General features: G+C 30.6%; 3 protein-coding genes across 3 annotated transcripts; 2 read left to right on the top strand and 1 right to left on the bottom strand.

Moving 5' to 3' along the window:
- Positions 1–2596: 2596 nt before the first annotated feature.
- Positions 2597–3073, top strand: HELRODRAFT_77931 (hypothetical protein; the record flags this gene model as incomplete). Its single annotated transcript, XM_009018416.1, has 1 exon — positions 2597–3073. One exon carries the CDS (start codon positions 2597–2599, stop codon positions 3071–3073), a length of 477 nt encoding a protein of 158 aa, XP_009016664.1.
- Positions 3074–5555: 2482 nt separating this feature from the next.
- HELRODRAFT_77725 (hypothetical protein) lies at positions 5556–18286 on the bottom strand (the record flags this gene model as incomplete). Its single annotated transcript, XM_009018415.1, has 7 exons — positions 5556–5652; positions 5753–5823; positions 11465–11677; positions 13972–14090; positions 14173–14284; positions 16779–16964; positions 18125–18286. The coding sequence occupies 7 exons, from the start codon at positions 18284–18286 to the stop codon at positions 5556–5558; spliced, it is 960 nt and encodes a 319-aa protein (XP_009016663.1).
- A 2242-nt stretch (positions 18287–20528) lies between these two features.
- On the top strand, positions 20529–21359 carry HELRODRAFT_77977 (hypothetical protein; the record flags this gene model as incomplete). Its single annotated transcript, XM_009018414.1, has 3 exons — positions 20529–20620; positions 20681–20729; positions 20901–21359. Coding segments are annotated over 3 exons (600 nt in total), but the record flags the coding sequence as incomplete, so codon positions are not given.
- Positions 21360–21865: the final 506 nt, after the last annotated feature.

The following is a 21865-nucleotide window of genomic DNA, read 5'->3' as shown; positions in this document are numbered from 1 at the left end:
CTTATTTTCCCACATGGGTCCCACGCGAATTGGACGGTCATTTTGTTACCGGTCCCACGTGGGCAGCCCACATAGGGCCTATATGTCAGCCCGCCTGTGACCTATATAGGTCCCATCTTTCATTGTTCACTGGGCAGTATCTTCAAAGTTGCAGTAGACCGGATAGACTTCCCTATTTTGAAGAATCCAGTACACCCCGTTATCAGTGCTGTTGGTCGGCCCAGCTATGTCATCGCAGTCCCTGGGCACTAAAGGGTAAAAAAATTAAAGGATGACAATGGCGTTTCTGAAAATGGCTGTCGTGATGATGTTGTAATGATGGTGGTATTTAAAACCAAAATAATATTTTTTGTTATTTTTGGAGCGCTGGTAACGGTGAAGCATTTCCTGTTTAATTGTTATATTTATTCACAAATCATGAAAAACAGCAAGTTATCACAAAAGCTTTTTCAAAAGTATTCACTGGTTTTCACATTTATTTTTCCAAAGCAATAATAATCATCTCATTCACTTGGAAGCAACATTCCATTGTAAAAACAATTTTTGTGAAGCATACGGAAGCACAAATTTCGCGAGCCAAATAGCATTAATGTTTTATAAAAATGCCTCATCCTTTGTTCAAGACAGAAAAAATAGCCATTCAGTTAGTAAAAGATTATTGAACACGAAAAACAAAAACCTGTCTACGAATAGATAATAAAACATAAACCAGGCAAAGCATTGAACCACTGTATGCATTTTTAAGAAAATACATTAAAACTAAATAAATTGGCCAGACTATATAAAAAAAACATTTTATGATTAGCCTAATGAACAACAAAATTAACAAATGAGCTTACAAACTAACGACTATTTGAAAATAACAAGAAAAGAAATTGATGAAATTTTGGAAAAAAATAGAATCAACCAATTAACTTCTTGGCACTCCGATACAACTTCGAAAATCCTTATCGCTATTGCAACATTTCATTTTTGATTTTCCTCAATATTTAAACAATCTAAGATAAAATGTTCAATTGGAAGCATTGCCACAAACCAAAATTACACACTTGAACGAAGGTATAAATAACTTGAACTTGACAAATATAGTTCATCGATTAAAATTTATAATTGAATTGATGTTTTAATTTTTAACAAACACGATTACATTGATTAATTAACCCAATTTTTACTTAACGTGTAGATGACTTTTAAACACTATATCCATTATGTACCGTGGTGGATCTGGGGGTGGGCCCAGGAAAAAAGTAGTGTTTTTGAAAAGAAAATTTACATTATATGTTTGTGAACAGAAAAGTTGGCTCCTCGTTAACTTGTCACCAAGTTTTTGCTGAAAGGTAAATTCTTCCCTTCGGTCATTGACTTATTTTGGAAGCAATCCCCCAATACCCCCTGTCGTCAAATATTTTTCAAAATCTTGGCCCCTCCCCGTCAAAGTTGTCTAGATACGCCCCTGATTATGTATATAATAATTAATGTAATACTAAACAGACGGTTTAATATTTAACTGAAAGTTCGATGCTTTATGTTTTCTAACAACCTTTATTCACACACATCTGGTCGACTGATTCAATTTTCTGAAATCAATACATTTTTTAATCTGTCACTCACTTCCTTACAAAATATTTAAATTTTTTTAAGAAAATTTTATTTTATATAAGAGATGTCTTCAAATAAAAATTAATTTTTTCCAAATAATTAAACATTGTTTTTATAGGTTACAATTTTGATTAAGAGTTGAATTTTTGTCTGTAATTCCTTTTTCAAAAAAATTAAAAATTTATGCTACATATAAAAGCACCCATCAAAATGTGTTTGCAAAGTAAGAATTAAGTCATTTTTTCAACATTCACTACAGATTGCCTATTTAAACATTCGTCACACCTGGTAGAAAGAGCAGCTGTTGTTGCTACTTGAAATATTGTACGTTTCCCTGACGCCGAACAGATGACATTTACTCGTCTTCTCAAATTGTAGGTAATTAAAACCGTAACAAGATCCGGCTAGTGATGTCACAATCCGACTCGGGATGTTTGGCAGTCGAGATGTGTTGAAGTGCAAGTAGTAGGGTAACGTGGGGTAAAACGCCTACTAGGGGTAAGAGGCCTCCCGTCCATGTTGAGCGAAATTATTGCGCTGCAATTTTTTTTAACTGCCATAATATTAGATTATCTATGTAATTAAATGGTCTGTGTTGTGGAAGCCGCGCGTTGTTTTGGTTGATAATTAATGAAAGTTTAAGATTTTAGGGCTATCTATTACAAATATAAACATAATCATTAAAGCTTTTTTTCAAAAACTGAAGTTATTCTCAAAAAGTTGAAATAAGTGATAAAATTTTGTATTATTTACACTATTTAACACGATTTTTTTTAAATTTAAATTTTAATCCATCGTAGCACATTATCGGTTAAAATTTTACAATACATTTTGGGGTAAAACGCCCCCCTATAAAATGGGTAAAACGTCCCCTTTTAAATAATGTAATTAAAGAATAATTTTATACTAGAACTATTTGATATTGTTTTAATCCTTAAAATTGAAAAATGAAATTTAACAGTTGTTTGTTGGTTTGAAGCGTATGGTTGACTCTTTGATGAATGAGGCACCACCAGGTGCTATTGGAGTTTGTACTCCAAGCGGTTGGACAGACAGTGAATGTTTTATGAGATGGTTGAATCATTTTACATTTATTGTAAAGCCATCAAAAAAAGACAAGCATCTTATTTTTCTTGATGAACATCACTCTCACAAAACACTTGAGGCAGTGACATTTTGTCGTGAAAATGGAATTGAATTAATAACATTTCCACCCCACTGCACACATAAGATGCAGCCTCTTGATGTTTCCTTTTTTAAAGGATTGAAAGCTGCATACAATGCAACTGCAGATGGATGGATGCTTAGTAACAAAGGAAGACGGATAACCTTTTATGAAATAGCTGGACTATTTTCAAAAGCATTTTTGAAAGCAGCCACCCCAGAAAAAGCTGTGCATGGTTTTGAATGCACTGGTTTGTGGCCTCTAAACAAACAAATTTTTTCTGAAGAAGATTTTTTGCATCAAAGCTAACAGATGAACCCTTACCGAATACAGTCACTTTAGCTCAACAAACACCTGAATCTGTGAAACCTGCACAGGAAGTTGATCATGCAAAGAAAGATCCTAAAACGACACTGTTGAAGATCATGGGTCCAATTAAAATTGACAACGTGAGAATTAGAAAACGAAAATCAGAAAAAGCTGCCCTTTTGACATCTAGTCCTTACAAAAATTTACTCGAAAAAAGGGAAAATTCAAAGACTATGTCAAAACGACAACTGATAAAAGGTAGCGGTAAAGAAAAAAAGAAAAAAATTGATTGTGAACCATGTAATACTTGTCAGTTGAAATATTGTGAGTCTCTAAGATGCTCACAGTGGCACCACAATGAATGCCAAGGACTTGATGAGAACTATAATGAACAATTTATATGCATTGATTGTGAAAATTCTGATTCAGATTAAGCATCAGTTCTGTTTTAATAAACGTTTGAATAATTGAATAATCAATTTAAATACATTAACAGTTTTTTTCAATATTTGTTAACATTGTTTTTATAGTTTTGTTTAATAAATTTGATTGAATATTCAAATTTACCAATGTATTTTTAAACACTATCTATGACATTGACATGGGGTAAAACGCCTCCCAGTAGGCGTTTTGCCCCAATGCTGGGGTAAGAAGCCCCTTTATCAAAAAAGTTTTAATGGCAAAAATTTTTCATTGGGTCCTTTTTATTTGTTAAAATTATGTATTTATATAAAATACTATGAGTGATCTTTCTGGAAGTTTAAAAATCTCAGTTTTATAGCATAAATTTGATTTAATCGAACTTTTTCCTTAGAGGGGGCGTCTTACCCCATGTTACTCTACTACCTGATGACGTTGAATAGGTTGGATCCAAACTTCTGGAAAGATAAGTTTTGGTAGAAGACTGATGATGTTTTATTTGCTTTAAGTAAAATATTAGCACCGTCGTATCGGTTGTATTCGGATGCACACTCGGTAATTGATCTCACATTCGTCACGATTAAATACGGTTTGTCGATACAGCACAAATTTACTTTGCTGTTTTTATTTAACCAGCAATATGAAAATTGGTTGTCAAAACCCTGACAAATTTCAGATGACATTTTTATAATTAAAAGCATTTCTATCAACGAGCAGAGTAATGATACTTTTGAGAAAATTTTCCATTTAGTTAGATAATGAATGAATAGAAATTTGATAATTTAATTTGATAACTTTGTTCTGATTTACAATTCACAATCTCTTTCCATGAAAGAAGTTGTTTTAAAATTAATTCGTTTTTCATAGAAGTCCTTAGACAAGCATACAAAGTAGTCATAAGTTTTCACAGTCATCTGAAAAATGTAACCAATATAGGTAAATTCTTATCATTATCGCGAGTATATTGTATACATATCGTTAGATTTGTTTGCCCCAAACAACGCTAAATTATCTTAAGCAATTGTCTCAGCCAAAATGATTTTCAATCGGAACTGATGATAATTTTAGCATGAAAATAACAATTTATTGAGCAATTGTTAGTATATTAAACTGAAACATATATAAACCGTTGAATGCTGAGATATTTTGAAGTTAGTTTTGTCCACTACAAAAAAAAACTGAAGTTCGTAGAATCAACTGTCTGAATAGTTAGCGTGTTTGCTAGGGACGCCTAACTAGACAAAAAAACCTAACAAAGTTTATTATTTTATTTTCTATCAACGGAGTTAATTAAAAGCTGCCTGATGAAACGAACGAACGAATGCACCCAGTGGCAGATCATGAGTCACTCGCCGTTGTGAGCAGTTTTTGTTTTAAACGAAGAAGCATGTCAGAGATGTTACCACCAGTGTCAGAGTCGGTCGGAGATTTTTGTTGGAGTTGGAATTTTTTTCATGGACCGGAGTCGGACATTTTTCGTTCGACAACGACTCCGGAAAATGATATGAATTTGAGTTTTTTTTTTATTCTGAAAACACTTTTTTTTATGTAGCGATATGCAATCTTTAATACTGAAAATTAATGCTAACAATGTGAAGAAGATTACATAATTTTTTCTCATTAAATTTTGAAACAAAAATCTAAAAATTTTCAATAAGAAAAGCATTTACATTGACAGATCTCAACTGTTTTTCAAAGAATTTTTCATTTAGTAGTGATATTAAAGTAAAATTTTAATGCCAAAATTGAAATTTTTTTTAATCGGAGTCAGAATATTTGAGGAGCATGAATCGGACGTTTATCATCTGACACCTCCACTCTCGTTATCAATCATTTTAGCTTATGTTTTCAAAAGGTAAATCATCTAACTACACGCTATACAAAATTTAATTTCCTTGAAATTATCAACATGAATTAAAAAAAATAGTTGTAAAGCAATGAAATAAATTAAATATCTCAACAAAAAGTTTGACAAATAAACATACGTATCACACAAACAATTTACGAAAAAACAGTAAAGAAATTTGTTCATGATACAGTTTTATTCAAAAATTGTGAGACTTTAGACAACTTCTGAGGTGTCTAGATCATCAGTCCAATGTATTCCATCTCCGTGCGGTTCATGTGACGAAGGTAATAGTATGTGTCTCCAGAAAGATCTGTGTTAATAAAATGTATTAATTGCACCTCTTTAATAGCAAATACCGTTATTTTAATTGATAAAAGATAACAAAATTTTTTAAATGAATTTTTAAAAACCTTTTATTATTGAGACCAAGCAGTATTTTCCAATTATTAATAAAACCTTTGTCAAAAGGATTTTTGTACACCTGAAGCCAAAACACAAAAATACTTGTGAATAAAACAAGAGCAAGCAGACTTCAATTACTATATTAAAAATCTGATTTAAAGTTTTAAGATCGTTTAGAAAGCGTTTTTTTTATAATAATAACAACCTATACCATTAAATTGTTTGTTTGTGCAGTTTAACGGCGTTTCAGCACAACTGGCTATCTTTACGCCCCTTGTTCCTTTTCTATAAATGCGTTTTGTTGTTTTAAAACTTTTGAGAAATTATTTTTAAATTCTATTAAAAATTTGTATTTCCTGAAGGAATGATATTAGATTATTGATTTTATCTCTGGAAAAAATTTGTTCTATTTCTGAAGGGATGACATGTCGTTTCCTACAATTATTGTGACTATTACGTTTGACCAAAATGTGATGGATAGTTAGTTTTTCGTTACAAGAGTTGCATGTAGGCAAATTTGTTTTGTTGAGAATCCAGGAATGAGTCAAACTTGAATGGCCTATTTTTAATCTGTTGATAATTGTCTGAGGTTTACGTTTTAAACCTTTAAATTCATTTTTTTGGCTGAGAGATGGTGTGGATAATTTAAGAAAGTTTGATGTTTGGTTCGATTCAAGTTGCCATTTCTCCATTGAAACCTTTTTTGTCCAAAATCTTAAATCATTGTGTGGGATGGGAAGATTTGATATTGGAATATTGTGAGCTTGTAATGCCAGTTGATCGACTTCCTCATTACCCTGAATTCCTATGTGACTGGGTATCCATATCAGAGTTATTTTCTTACCATTGTTATCATTTAAGTTATCATGTATCCTGTTTTGCGTTTGAATTATAAGGTTGTGTTGAGGTCTATATTGTTTAAGCGCCGTAACTGTTGATAATGAATCTGAGAATATTATGAAATTTTTACTATTGGATTTAGATATGAAATTTATTGCCATCTGAATGGCAATGATTTCTGCTGTGAATATTGAAGCATGGTTTGGAAGATGTTGCATGATTTTGTTTATGCATTTTTGTTGTCTGTAGACTACCACTGCTGCTGTAGTTGATATTCCTTTTTTTGAGCCATCAGTAATTCAGTATATATTTCAATTGAATTGGGATTCTCTTGAATTTTTTTTTTAAATAACATTTTTGCTAAGTTTTTGTCTTTTTCTATTTTTGCTATACTGGTATCAATATCTGCATGTAGCAACAGCCAGGGAGGAATCTTATAATCCATCTCTTTAACAATTATTGTTTTTTCATGCTCTTTGATGTATTCATTTGTTCTTGTTGGAAAAGTTTGAATAGATTTGGATTTAATGTGACATATTTTATCGATATATTTATAATTTGGATTTTCTGGTTGCGATTTCAGTTTTAGATAGTAATTCGATGCTAATTTTTGATGTCTATAAGATATGGGCATTTCCCCTGAGAGAACATGTAGACTGCTAGATGGAGATGTTTTATATGCTCCCAAAACTCTTCTTAATGACTCGTTGATTATTGGTTGAAGAATTTTGAGATATGATTTCCTTGTTGATCCATAAACTGGGCTAGCGTAGTCTAGTATTGATCTTATCTTTGTCTGGTAAATTGTCATCAAGGGCATTTGATCTGCTCCCCAAGTATGATGGGATAAAACTTTGATCAGGTTGAGTGCTTTTAGACATTTTTTTTTGCCGCTTGAATATGAGGAATGAAATTAAGTTTATCATCGATTATGATTCCCAAATATTTATATTGCTGGGTGAAATCTATGAAATTTTTTTGAAATTTTAATTTGGGGTAGATCTTGTTTCGTTTTTTTGAAAAAAGGATGGCTTTTGTTTTGGTTTCTGAAAATTTAATTCCATTTTCTATTGCCCATTTTTCTAAGGTTTTCAAAAATGTGTTTATTTCCCCTTGCATTTTGCTAATATCTTTATTTCTAAATGTTATTGTTATATCATCCATATACAGTGAAGTTATTGCTCTTTTTGGAATTATATTTGTTATGTTATCTAAAAGTAAACAAAAATGTTTTGGTGATAAAATGCTTCCTTGTGGAATACCTAGATCTGGATACTTTTTTTCAGAAAATGTATTGTTAAATTTTACCTGAAAGGATCAATCCGTCAAGAAATTTTGAATAAATCTAGAGAGGAGTCCTCGTAAACCAATTTGATGTATCTTTTTCATAATTCCATAGTTCCAAGCTCTATCATAGGCTTTCTCTATGTCTAAAAATATTGTTATGACTTGTTCGTTATTGTTTAAAGCTTGTCTTACCAATGTTTCAAGCAGTAGTAGGTTATCTAATGTGGATCTTCCTTTGGTTCCTCCACACTGTGAATTTGATATTATTTTATTAATTTTGAGATACCAATCTAGTCTTGTATTAATTATTTTTTCCATTATTTTGCAGGTGCAACAAGTTAATGATATCGGTCTGTAATTTTTAGGTTGAAGTTTGGATTTGTTTGGTTTATTTATTGGAATTATTATTGCGTGACGCCATATATTTGGAAAACTTGTATTGTGCCAAATATAGTTATAAATTCTTAGAAGTATCATCAGCGCATTTTGTGGTAAGTTTTTGAGCATCTTGTAAGTTATTAGATCTGGTCCTGAAGAGGAATCTTTGCTATTGTTGATTTCATACATCATTTCTTTCATAGTTATTGAGGTATTATATGGTTCTAAATTATTTGAATTAAAATCTAAAGCTTAACTTTCTTCTACTGACTTGATCGTTGCAAAATTACTGTTTAGATTTTTTGAATTTCGTTGAAAATTAATAGCCAAGATGTTTGATATTTCTTGGTCAGTTGTATACTCTTTACCATTGAGTGAAATGTGGCTATTTTTATTAGTATTATTTTTATCTTTTAATTTTCTGATCATTTCCCAAACTTTTTTTATAGATGTGTTGGAATTGAGATTATTGATAAATGAGTTCCAAGAATTTTTTTTTCTTCTCTTACTGTTCTGCGTGCCTCTGCTTTGATCTTTTTATAATTTATAAAGTTATCTAGATTGGGATTATTTTTGAAACTTTTAAATGCATTTTGCTTCTGTTTGATTGCATCTTTGCACTTCTCATTGTACCAAGTATTTAAAACTTTACCTTTTTTATTTTGAATAACTGGGGTAGTTTGTTTTATGACTTTTGATATAATTTCTATCCATCTGTTCATTGACTCATCATCAATTGTGTCAAAATTTTTCATTTGTTCCTCTATCATGAATGTAAAACTACTCCAATCTGTTTTGTTGTAGTTAAGTCTTTTCAAATCTGAATTTGTGGGTTTATTTCTGATGGATATAATTATTGGGTAGTGATCACTGCCATGTAAGTCATGTTCTGCATCCCATTCAATATCTTCAAAGAGAGTTGGAGTTGTCATGGCTAGATCAATTGCGGATGAAGTGTTTGTGTTTTCATGGTATCTTGTTGGTTGTGTTGGCTTAATCAGGCAAAGATCTATTATTGTTTTTTCCAATTGCTTACCCTGAGAATTTGAGTTTAGGCAATTCCAAATTTTGTTGTGAGCATTGAAATCTCCAAGGAATATGAATGGTTTAGGAATCTGTTTTATTATTTGTTTTAAGTTTTGTGATTTAATCAAAGAATTTGGCTGTATATAACCATTGCATATTGTTATAGATTTGTTGTAGATTGTTATTCTTGCTGCTATGAAATGATTATCGATTTTTATATTAACGGGAGACTGTGTTATATTGTAATGAATGTAAATTGATGTTCCAGCTGATGGATTTGATTTTGTGGAGATAGCTGCTTTATGATAACCCATGTAGTTTTTCAATTTTATTTGTTTATCTTCAGTGTTTTTTGTTTCTTGGAGACAAATGATATGTGGATTAAGTTTAGAAATTAGGGTTTGTAGTTCTGGTATATTGTTTTTCATTCCTCTGATGTTCCATTGAAGGATTTTGATTGTGTGGGAATATTTATCTATTATTATGTCTTAAATAGGATTATTTGTTTTGGAGTTATTAATGAATCTTTTAGTGTCTGGTATTTCTTTTGTTTGTTTATTATAAGTCATGTTTATTTTGGGAACGTTTTTTATTTTTACATTAATGTCATTTTTGTTAGAATCTTCCTCCGTATCTTCGCTAAGGCATTCATCACTTTTCGTGTTTTCATCGCTGGAAAACATATACGGATCTTTGTTTTCTTTACTTGTTTTATTATAGTTTTTATGGGATTTTATTTGTTGATCTAATTCTAATTTTTTTGTTGTTTCTTAAGATATATCATTATCAGAAGTTTTTCTTTTTTTGTAGTTTTTGGTAAAATTTGATAAACAATTTATAAGATTGCATTGAATTTCTTTATCAATCATTGTTACTTTTTTTTTGTTATTTGAGATAACAGGGGTTTCTGTTGTTGACATATCTGACTTTTTGCTTGGTTATATGATACATTATTTTCTGTTTTTCTTTTGAGTATTTCTTTTTCCAATTTAAATTTTGAACACTCTTTAGAGAAAGTTTCATGTTTATGTCCACAGTGATAACATTTTGGCTCATTTTGGCATGATGCTTCCCATGTATGTTTGTGGCTGTTATCAGGGGATAGTGGTTCCATGACGAAAACCATTGGTCCGTCTGACTGAAGTGGTATCATGGTTGACGGTGAAAGAGCCCTCGTCTTCTTCTTCTTGTGTGGCGCCAGCTTGACTGGCCCACCGGCACCTTCCGTCGAGTTGTAACGAAGCAAAATTCAACAATTTAATGTAACTTAAACTTTTAAATGATTATAGAAAAAATACAAAAAAACTAGAAAATTAAAGTTCTTCCACCAAAAGAGAAAATTATTCGAAATCGGCACGAATAAACATGTTCGCCATATATCGCTCAACCCAGAATCTTCACCTAATACCCCTATTAAATTGCATGTCAGCGAAAGCCCCAGGCATTTTTTTGTCCAAACACTTAAGCTTAGATTGATAATAATCAATTTATAATAATAATTATTATTATTAATTTTATTGTCATTCTACTGATGTCAGATTTGTGATTAAATACACATTTCCTTATTCTATTCCACTCAGTGACTGATCTAAAAACTTTGATGGGGTGGGCAAAATTTTGAAAATGTTTAAACCGTTTTTTGCTTATCACGTCTATTTTTGTAGATTTTCGACATAAAACAATTACTGACTCTTTATTAAAAATACAGCTCACAACAATAAAAAGACCAATCATATGTTTTCATTTCAGTTGAATAAATAAGAATCAATAATATTTTCTGTATAAACTACTAGTTTAGTTGAATTTCCACATTTAAACGGTTTAGACATTTTAAAAATTCTTATATAAATTTTTTTAAATATATGTAAAATATAAAATCTTACAATGATACTATATTTGATTTTGAAATTTTCACGACCGTTATTCAGTAAAAGATATAATACATATAAATATGAAAAAAATTTGTCAACAAATAATTAAGTATTTAATTTTCGCTTTTCCATTTTCCAGCCGCATCAACTATAGTGAACTTTGCATAGAGGTTTTCAATAGCCATAGAACGCTGGATGGCAGCAAAAAAGTCAACTAAATTTTATAAGAGTTCTTATTTCTTAAGGTGAACTGTATAAAATTGAATTGAGTAAAAATTCGATTCGGCCAAAATATCAAAATGAAACTTTTGTAAAAACCTTTCCACATGCTTCCAGCTTCTTTCTTTCAGTTCGGTTTATATGCGATTCTATACTTGTTTCTCCACAACTAATAAGCCTTGCGTGCCATATGACCATTCCCAATAACGCAAGGCATGCAGTGCTACATAACAAAAACTCAAACATTATGATGTTGTGATATGAAAGGTAGCTACGTCCAGGTTGAAGCTGTTGAGACCAATAAATGTTGTACTGTTGATAAAATTAATATTTTGTTGAGACTATTTTATGATAAAATACGTTTTTATGGTTATCTTATTTTTACAATATATTATTCTTCATAAAGAAAACTGTATGCACTTGTGCTAGAGAAGAGAATCGCGCTTAATGACATGCCAACATATTTGATAACATGTTATGGATAACAAGCCTCATCTTTTTGAAGTGATGTGTTACATTGCGGCATTCAGTACGCTCAGCGTTAACTGTTTAGCAGCAAAATTGTAACAAAATTAATTAAATTTTCTTTAATTTTTCCTTAATTTTTTTCACATATGAAAGTTTCAAGAATGAATATCACATGAGCAATAAAAACATTATTCGTTTGTTGTATTCTTAACATATGAACAATAGTTAAAAATGATAGTTTTTTTTCGAATTTTATCAACTATTACCATCATAATGCTTAAAATAAAGATTTTACCCAAAATTTATATTTAGTCATTTCAAAAGTTATATATATATATAGTTATATTTAATTCAATTCCAAAATGCCAAACAGATGAGGAGAAAGGTAGTCCCAGCAAAACCAACAAAAACTATCTACAACTATATACGGTAATGAACAAAACCGCATTCAAGCCGCTACAAACCTCAGTATCATCAGGCCAAAAAAACTCTTTGAGAATATAAAGAAAGTAAAAAATTCCAAGCCATCCAACTTTCTAAATGGATAAATTTTTTTCAAAATTAACAATAAAATGAATAAAAATATAATTTTTAACGAATTACAATAATTAATAATAACAACTTTAATAGAATTTTTGTCCCAAATTGTTTGAACAGTTTAAAGATTCAAAAAATATATATTTATCGGGTAACTCTCTGGGGTTAAATCATTCTAAAACTTAATTGCTCCCAATGGGGACCAGGCAACAGCTGTCAAAGTTTAACATCAGTCCAATAAGGGTTGGTGAAGTTGATTAAACTTTTACTTCAACAGCGTCTGGTTCGATAACAGGCTCACAATAAAGCAACATATTGAAATGCTACCAATCAAAAGTATGATTCAGCAAAAAATTATATGAAATTTGAAATTATTTGAATAGAAATGCATTAGAAACGCTGGTTAGTGCTTATATAACATGGCGTCTCGATTGCTGTAACAGCATGTTCTTTAAGTTGCCTGGCAGTTTGAAATTTGACCACGTGACTCCGCTTTTGAACGAACTTCGCTGGTTAAAAATCAATAAAATTGGTGTACTAGTGTTTCGTTCATTGCATGGTTTGGCACCTGAGCATTTATCAAACAAGTTGATTTGTAAGACAGTTGCACTGGGTACCGGCTTAAGATCGATCAGCATAACCTGTTAGTCGAACCTAAAACTAAGTTACAGATTGGAATGCGCGATATTGCTGTTGCAGGTCCTATTGTCCGGAACAGTCTTCCGATGTCGCTGAGAAGTCAAGAAATAATTGAATACTTTTCTGTTTTCATCAAATAGACAGTTTTGTGCTTAATTCAGGATTAATGACTTTTTTTTATTTTCTGAACAATTTCCAAAAAATTCTAGTAAGGGAAATTGAAAAGACAAACTTTTAATTGATCAATGCCAAAAATTCAGTAGAATTCACACAATGCTGTATAAAAATAATCGCCTTTCAACATAAATACATATATGTATATATGTATTTTTACAATATTCTATAAATTCTACCGAATGTTTAGCGTTAATATGTTTGTAGTTCGTTTTTTTTATGAAGTTTTAGTTTTGATGATTGTATATATGCATTTATAAATTCTTTCCGGCATAAGTTTAGTTCATTCTTGACACTGCAGTTAACTATTAACGCCAAACATTCGGTAGAATTTATAGAATATTGTAAAAATTATGGTCTATTACCAACATGTATATATGTATGTATATACAATATATATATATATATATTTTGTATGTATATATATATATATACATACAAAATACCTTATATAGGTACGGGGGTTTGTATGCATAACCACGTGACTCCTGTACGCGAATGTGATTCTGATTGAGTTTAAAAAGTACGATTTTGCCCTACACTCTTGACTTGACGCCGACACTCACAAATTTGTATCAGCATTGGTGATAATCTATTTTAAAGACGGAGCTGCTAAAAACTAGGCTTTGGCACCAAACATTTTTTGCATATTGATTTCGAGCACGATATTGCTCCGGGTATCGCCGCTACTTTTCCGACGTACCATCAACAACCCTGAAAAACGCTACAGCTACAGATATTACTAACGAATACAGATAATAAAAAAAATTCACCTTATTTCCATAGACATGCCTTTTAAACATGGGATATGCAACAACAGACACATAAACACAGCCCAATAACATGTAGACACAAAACATAAAAAAGTAACGATGATTGTAGAAGCCCACACAATTATTCAGCCAAGCTTCATAGGAAATGAGTTAAAGAGCATACTATGATAAATTTAATAATATATTTAAATTTAACCACAAATTGCAAAAGGATACGACAGTGATGATCCATTTTGAGAACGCATCTGTTACAGACTCTACAATGATGTGCTCGTAAGGGCTTTGGCATCATACATTTTTTACATATTGTTATCGTTTCATCATTTTTCTGCAATGAAACAACATTTTGATTTGTTGTTGAAACACTAGATATTAATGATGCGTTTCAATTTTACACACACACACACGCACGCACGCACGTACACGCACACACAGACAGCTTCAAATTTAACTTTTCGATTTTTTAACGGTTGATCGTAAATCATTTTCAAGTTTCTTTAGTTCAAAATCAAAATTTGTGTTTATTTTATGCAAGATAAAACAGAAAAGCTTTATTTTTTATGAACCGCTTTAGAACAGGATGAAAAAATCATGAAAAGAACCATAAAAAATAACCCAAGAACGTCATCTCTCGTGATGAAAAACAATTGCACTAGTAAGCCAGAATCGATAATGGATCATAGCCATCTAATATAATCGTTCAAATGTAATATTGGTGGGTGTGACACCATAATTCTGAATATATTGGTATGACGACGACCAAGTTATCGAGAAGACTCACGATGCCGTTCGAACTGACGCTATAAAAAATCACATGAAAGAGAAACAAAAAACTAAAATTACTAAACAAATCTTGGACCACAATGTTGAAATCTTATATTACAATAACAACCATTATAATTTACGACTAGTCGAATCTGAACAAAGACATTCGATAATAAATATTCAACAACGGGAAATTGGAATTCTTTCTACCAATAAATTTAGAAACAGAAGAATCATCAATAATGAAAACATGTAAAAGTGTTATATTCAACAAAGTCGAAGATTGTAAAACTAAGTATTCACTTTAAATAAACAAGGAATCAACAAAGTAGAGTAGAGGCACAATGTATATATAAATATTTGAGCATTTGGGCACAAACACAACATATCAATTTGAACACCGAATATGGCATAGGAATACCGAAAAAAGCTTTTCTGTTCTATCATGCAAAAATTTTGGTTTTGAACTAAAGAAACTTGAAAATGATTTACGATCAATCGTTGGAAAAATCGAAAAGTTAAATTGGAAGTTAACTAACGCCAAACATGCCGTGGTTTTCATCAATAATTGCATTTCTGACATACTTAATTATATATATAAATATGTATATATATATTTTACAATATTCTATAAATTCTACTGAATGTTTGGCGTTAATATGTTTGTAGTTCGTTTCTTTAGTTCAAAATAAACTTATTTTCCGAATTTTAATAAACTAAACGTTCACCAAAAAACTTTAGTGAGAAAAATTGAAAAAACGAACTACAAACATATTAACGCCAAATATTCGGTAGAATTTATAGAATATTGTAAAAATTATGGTCTATTACCAACATATACTATATAAACTAGTTTTTTAAATCATCAGCTAAGAGACATAACTGCAGTTTAGAGAATTCTAAAAAATTAGCCATAACCAGTAAACTATTTATATCGTATGACAACTTAATCACTTAACTTAATGACGATCATATAACAACTTAATCATATATTTGTTGTTTACCATTGAGATAGGCATATAATTTTTCGCGTTCATTACCTTCTCATGTTATGATAACTTAAACATCGAATACCTAATCATATGTCAACTTAATTGTGCGACATTTTAATCATGTGACAACTTAATAATCCTGTGCAAAAATATTACAAATTTAAAAAAAAATTTTTTTCCGCCGTACTCAACATCAATTCCTTATAAATCATGTATAGTAAGTTTATCAAGCAATTGTTTCTAACTAATGTCATGTTATTAAAAACGCCAACTGGAAGAAGCGATGGCAGATTCGATATCATGGTGACTCAGGTTTGGTATTATGAAGACTTGGTCTACTTTTGTCAAGAAGTGATCAAATCCATGCCACGATTGGTCAACGAAACACCGACTAAAATATATTTATTGACTTATGCCTATAATGTACCGTATAATAAAATGAACGCAATTAGGCAATCTTGAACCTCTTGCACCAAAAATATATCAAGTAAAAATGTAGTCAGATATTTTTAAGGTAAATATAATAATTTACCAATATAACGTAATATAATCACAGACAGTGACAGATTACAGCTGTCATGCCAAGTTAACTTGAAACTTTCAAAAAATTTTAAACTTGCAATATATTTGCTCAGGAGTATAACTTAAAGCAAAAAACAATGTTTTAATTTATCCAATCAACATTTTAAACGTGGATGAAAAAATAAAAAAACTGTTCAGTAAAATAAAAAAGAGTTAATAGTATTTTTGATAATAACAAATTGCTTAATATTTTAATTCATTTTCATTATACTTTCGTGTCTGATGCGTCGTGTTTGCTCACAATGTCTATCATTCATCATTAGTCAGTCTTTCGAATCTCTTTTCAAATATCACTCACTAGCTAAATTAGCTGAATATATATTTCATTTTTCAAAATGCTTCTATAATTCTTATCTTATTTTAACAGTCAACTGACAGTGATTGGGCAAGCATAAAAAATTTGTCAAAACATTTAGCAAAAACAGCATAGCGCATTCGTGAAGTATTTAAACAAAGTAAAACATTGTAACACAATACCATCACAGTATATCCAGGACATGTAAACGAGCCTTTGAAATAATTGAATACAATATTTAACAGAAGCCAGTGACCAAACACCAAATGATAAATAGTCCAATAAATGCTTTCTTCAATTTTAATTGGTAGTAAACAGGAGTAAAATATGACAACCACAGACGTAGTCAAGACAACAAAAAGTGACAAAAAAATCTGTAAAAACAAGATTCAAATGTTAATTAAATTTAATAACTTTTTAAATTCAAAGTTAAATATAAAACTGTGGCAAAGTTTATCATACGCTAGAGAGCACTAACCCTCGCCCTAACTCGTCAAAATCATCACTTAAAATATGAAAAGGAGACAACTTTTAACAACAACAAAATATTTTACAATGCCAAAAAATGATGTTAAATGAATTGATAAAGTCAGGGCAATCCAAACCTATTTTGTTCCCTTAAAATCAGCATTTAAATAGGGCTCCTCCCATCTCTTTTTTTTCATAGGCAGTCCACTGTAAAATACTTTTATGGTCTACCTTACAGGTGACAGTTTTGATACTTAAATGTTGAATAATTCATTGATACATGACAAAATATAAACCAAGGAACATGCCATCCTTTTATTTCATTATAAACAAAAACATTTGTTTATTAAAATTAAAGCAGACACATAGAATGCAGCCATGCAGCCAGTTAACATGTCCAAAATGTCTACTTACTGTATGAGCACTAATTAGAGAAATTTGAAAAGTATTTCTATGTCTAGTGCACAAACTGAAACGATGACTTTTGCAGTATTTAACGTAAAATGCAAACAATTTTGAAATTAAAAAAATTGTTTTCAGTACATCATCATAGAGAATTAATAGAAAATAAATTAAAAGAATGTGATAAAAACATAATGTCATAATCTGACCACTAAAAAAATTGTAAACATATTCAACCAATAGTTTGTTTTATCTGGACTAAACAATCATTCAAATAAATCTAACTGCAACTGAGGTTCATTTTATTAAATTTTTAGGTATCCACCTTTTATTAATTAAGTAATTTAAACTTATTTGTGACACACTCATTTAGTATTAAATTTCATTAAAAAAGATGAAATGTTTTAAAACTTCAATTAAAATTTTCGTGCTGTGTATGATTGTGTAGATCTATGTCAAAATTTTCATGTTGATATTTTAACAGACAATTTCAAAGTTTAGAAAAAGATTTTATAAACTCTTGTCTTCTGTTGTTAAAATTCATAATAAAACTAAACAAAATGGAGGGTTAGGTTAGAATATATTCCCCAGCGTATTGTAAAACTTCACCTAAGTTCTAAGTAAAACTATATTTTATTTACAAGACAAGCAAGACAAGCTCTACCAATCCCAAGATTTTCACAAATTTTGTAACAAATCGAATGCAAGGTTCCATCATTGTGTCGAAGATCATCGTCCAGGAACACAAAAAATTGTAAAACAGTGAATAAAATGTTATTTTGTATAAAAAATATTTATATTTGCAACGCGTTCCCAAATAAAACATCATTTCGCAAAAATTAAAAATCTTTATTTTGCGTACAAAAACTAAAAATGCATGAAGACAAAACTAAATGAAGCTTGCAACGAAACGTCTTTCTATCATTCCTTGTGGTATATTTTGATTATTTATTCCCATACATATAGTTTTCAGTTTCCTACTGCGATCTTCACTTGAGGATGAATGCGTGAATGCACGGTTCACAAAGGATTTTATTATAGTTACTTTGAATTGTTCCGTACACTTAAGCCATTTAAACAAATACCTTTATTTGTTGCTTTGACGTATACGGCAGTTGTAAATTTTTGTTCGTCATGTTCGCCATGTGTTACCAAAACATCCAGAAATTGCAATGATTTTTCACTTTCGTGTTCGGTGGTGAAATTTAATTTTGATTGGTTCAGGTTTGCTAGTAGCTGGTTGACTTGTTCCGGATCATCGTATGCGACGAAGATATCGTCAACACACCAGACACAAATGTTTGTTTTTAATTCCGGATTCTCTCTAAACGTTTTGCTCTCAAAATGTCCTGAAAAGAAATTTGCGAACAGGACACCGTCAATTTGCTTGTATAGCTTGCCTGTGTTGGTGTGAAAAGGTGTATCGGTGATGCAGATTTGGAGAAGAGATTTGAGATTGTTTTTTGGTATTTATGAGGAGACCATGTCTGAGTGATAAACACTATTGATGATAAATTAATTGACTGCCAAAAAACTTACTGATGAAAAACTTCATTGGTTTTCCGAATTGGTAAAAAGCCGAAAATTGCCCAGATAACAGGCTAACGACGTTGGCCTTTCAGCGGAAGATGAAATTTCTAGAGTTATAAAGGGCGTTCTCGATCGCATGCAGCAACGAATAAGTACGAGATTTTTTAAATCTTCATATATTATACAATTTAAAAATATTTTCTCACTCTTTTTGCACTTTATTCAGGTCATCAGGTATAGATATATCTAGCATTAGACAAATTTTTCCTGTCCTTTTCCAGATTATTATCCAGCTTGTTTGCTTTTGGGTTCAATAACGTAGTCAAAAAATTGTTGTAAGGGGCTTAAGTTTTTTTTAAAAAGTTTGCAACTTTGTTTTGTTTACCAAACGATTTTTAACCAATATTTGCTATTAAACCAATGGTTTTGAACAAAATTGAACTTAATTTTATTGTTATTAGGGGACTGAAATATTTTTACACTCAAATTGTTACAAATTTGTATAAAGATTCTGTTTAATTTTGCCTTAACCCTAACACAACGCTTTATTGTGCTTTAGCTCCAAAGCCCTTACTTGCCTACGCACTGTTCAGTTCATCTCTATAATGCTCTGCAGGTCCCTCTAGGCCAACATGTTAGCTTATTATCCAGTGAACGTAGGTTGCAACTTTGTTGTTTCGTGTCATTTTATATATTTATTATTATTTTATATCAGTGAAGATAATAATATTATCAGTATTATTGCACTTGCCGTGTTAACTGCTATATTTTCATGTAGTACTCGTTTGTTTCTAAAGTGTGTTTTTAAAAAAAATAGCTTTTCTATATTTTTTTTATAAAATTTTGAAATTAGATTACTATTTCAATATTGGTTGCGTACAAATGCGAAATAACCAAATAACTACGCGTCTGCGCATACTGTGGTGGGAGTACGAGAGGATGAAGAGGAAAATTTCAGGTAGATTTTAAAGTTCTATCATGAAAGTTTAATATATTCAAAGCTCAAAAAAACTGATTAATTGTTATTTTCTTTTATCATTTATTTTATTTCTCTTTAATTGCAAATTATTGACTTATTAATTCTTTCTTGGAAAACGTGCTTTTTGTGTTAATTTCTTCTCTCGTTTATTAAAAATTATGCATCCAGATTTTTATTTTTTCATTTACAATTTCTTTTTAAACAACTGTTTCACAACTTAACAAATGCAGACACACTCGAATGTTGCGTTCAGTGAACGAAGCATGCCGCAAATATAAATTATGCTAACGGTAAGGCGCAACGTACTGCATATTGATTTTTCACCACCAAGATTCAAGCGTGTAAGTTTTGTGTGTTGTATTCATTCAGAAGCGCTTTTATTCATTATTATAATACTGTTAACGATAGAAAGTTGGTGCTTGGCGTGCAGTTTCTTGTTGCATGCTCTTGTAAAAGCCTAATTTCTATTTGCTTTTTCAAGTTGAGTTGAACATATCTGTTCTGCAGCTCATGAAATTATGAATGGTAAATAAAATAGAATAGATAAAATTAAAAATAAATGATGGTGAAGAAGTCAAAAGATTCAGTCGATTCAGAAGATGAAAATTCTATTCCCATTCCTATCCAAACTTTTCTGTGGAGACAGACCAGGTTTTAATTTTTTCTTTCATAATATTTCATTATTTACTGAATTATTTTTTGATTTTACAGTCCTTTTATTAGACAAAAACTAGCTAAACTCTGTGAATCTTCAGCGTTGGTATGTATTTGTTTTAAAAATAATCTATAAAGTATAAATAAATGAAATATAAAGGATGATGAATAAATTCATAACAAATTAGATAAAAAATTAAATTATCTATCAAAATAAATTTATGATAAAATAAAATTGCATTTAATTACTAAAATTTTTCAATTTTTACATTTATAGTCTTTTGAAAGAGTTATTGTTCAAAATATTCTTCATGGACTCTCACCTAGCTTATGTGAAGCAATTCAAAGCATTTCTAGATGGAAATTTGTGTGTGCATCATTCCCTCATGTCATTCATTGTTGTGCTTCCATATTACTCAAAAGATTGGAAACTAATCCAGAGGCAAAATTTTCAACCAGTGATATAAAACTTCTGTATACCCTGCATTGGATAATATTAGATGCTGCTGGTGAATGTGAAGATAATGAACCTAAAAAGTCATTTAAAACAGTAAAATGTTCATATTTACATTCACTTGATACAATTCAACTATTTGTGTTTTTGCTTATTCCTTTGGTCAGTTCTCTTACAAGGTCTGATTTTGACAATTTGAAATTGGAAAATGGTTTGAGATTATGGGAACCATTGTGGCATTATCAGCAACCCAATGTTTATTGTTTTTCCACACCAGTCAAATCTAAAATAGTACCCAGCAAATTTTCACACGAAGCAGCAAAAGTGAATTTCAATATGGCAAATATTTATTTAGGCAGTGGAACTTCCTGTGAGAATATTTTTGACAAACCAATAGATATATCAAACAATTCCAAGTTGATTTTGGAAGAAACTTCGTTAAAAAGTGCACCAATAGTTCAGATGAATGATATTTGTACCCTTTCTAACAGAAGTTCAATGGAAGAATCTATGACACTTTCCCTGGCAAAAGTAATTTCTAGTAAAATTAACATTGAAAAAACATCATTGTTAGGCTTGAACTTAGAACATTCCCTGGTTACTGATTTAAATGATGTAATGAAAAATAAGAAAGTGGAATGTGATATCAATGTATTGAGTGCTACATATTTTGATGTAGCAGTGCTTCAATGCTTGTTTTGCCCACAATGGGAAGAAGAAGGTGTAAACTGGTCTCTTAATTATTTGTTGAGACGCCTTTATACAATAAAATATGAAATGAACAAAGT

The sequence above is a fragment of the Helobdella robusta genome, assembly GCF_000326865.2.
Source record: "Helobdella robusta unplaced genomic scaffold HELROscaffold_21, whole genome shotgun sequence".
Taxonomy (NCBI): domain Eukaryota; kingdom Metazoa; phylum Annelida; class Clitellata; order Rhynchobdellida; family Glossiphoniidae; genus Helobdella; species Helobdella robusta.
Note: the sequence above shows the minus strand (reverse complement) of the source record. Positions and strands in the feature narration are given on the sequence as shown.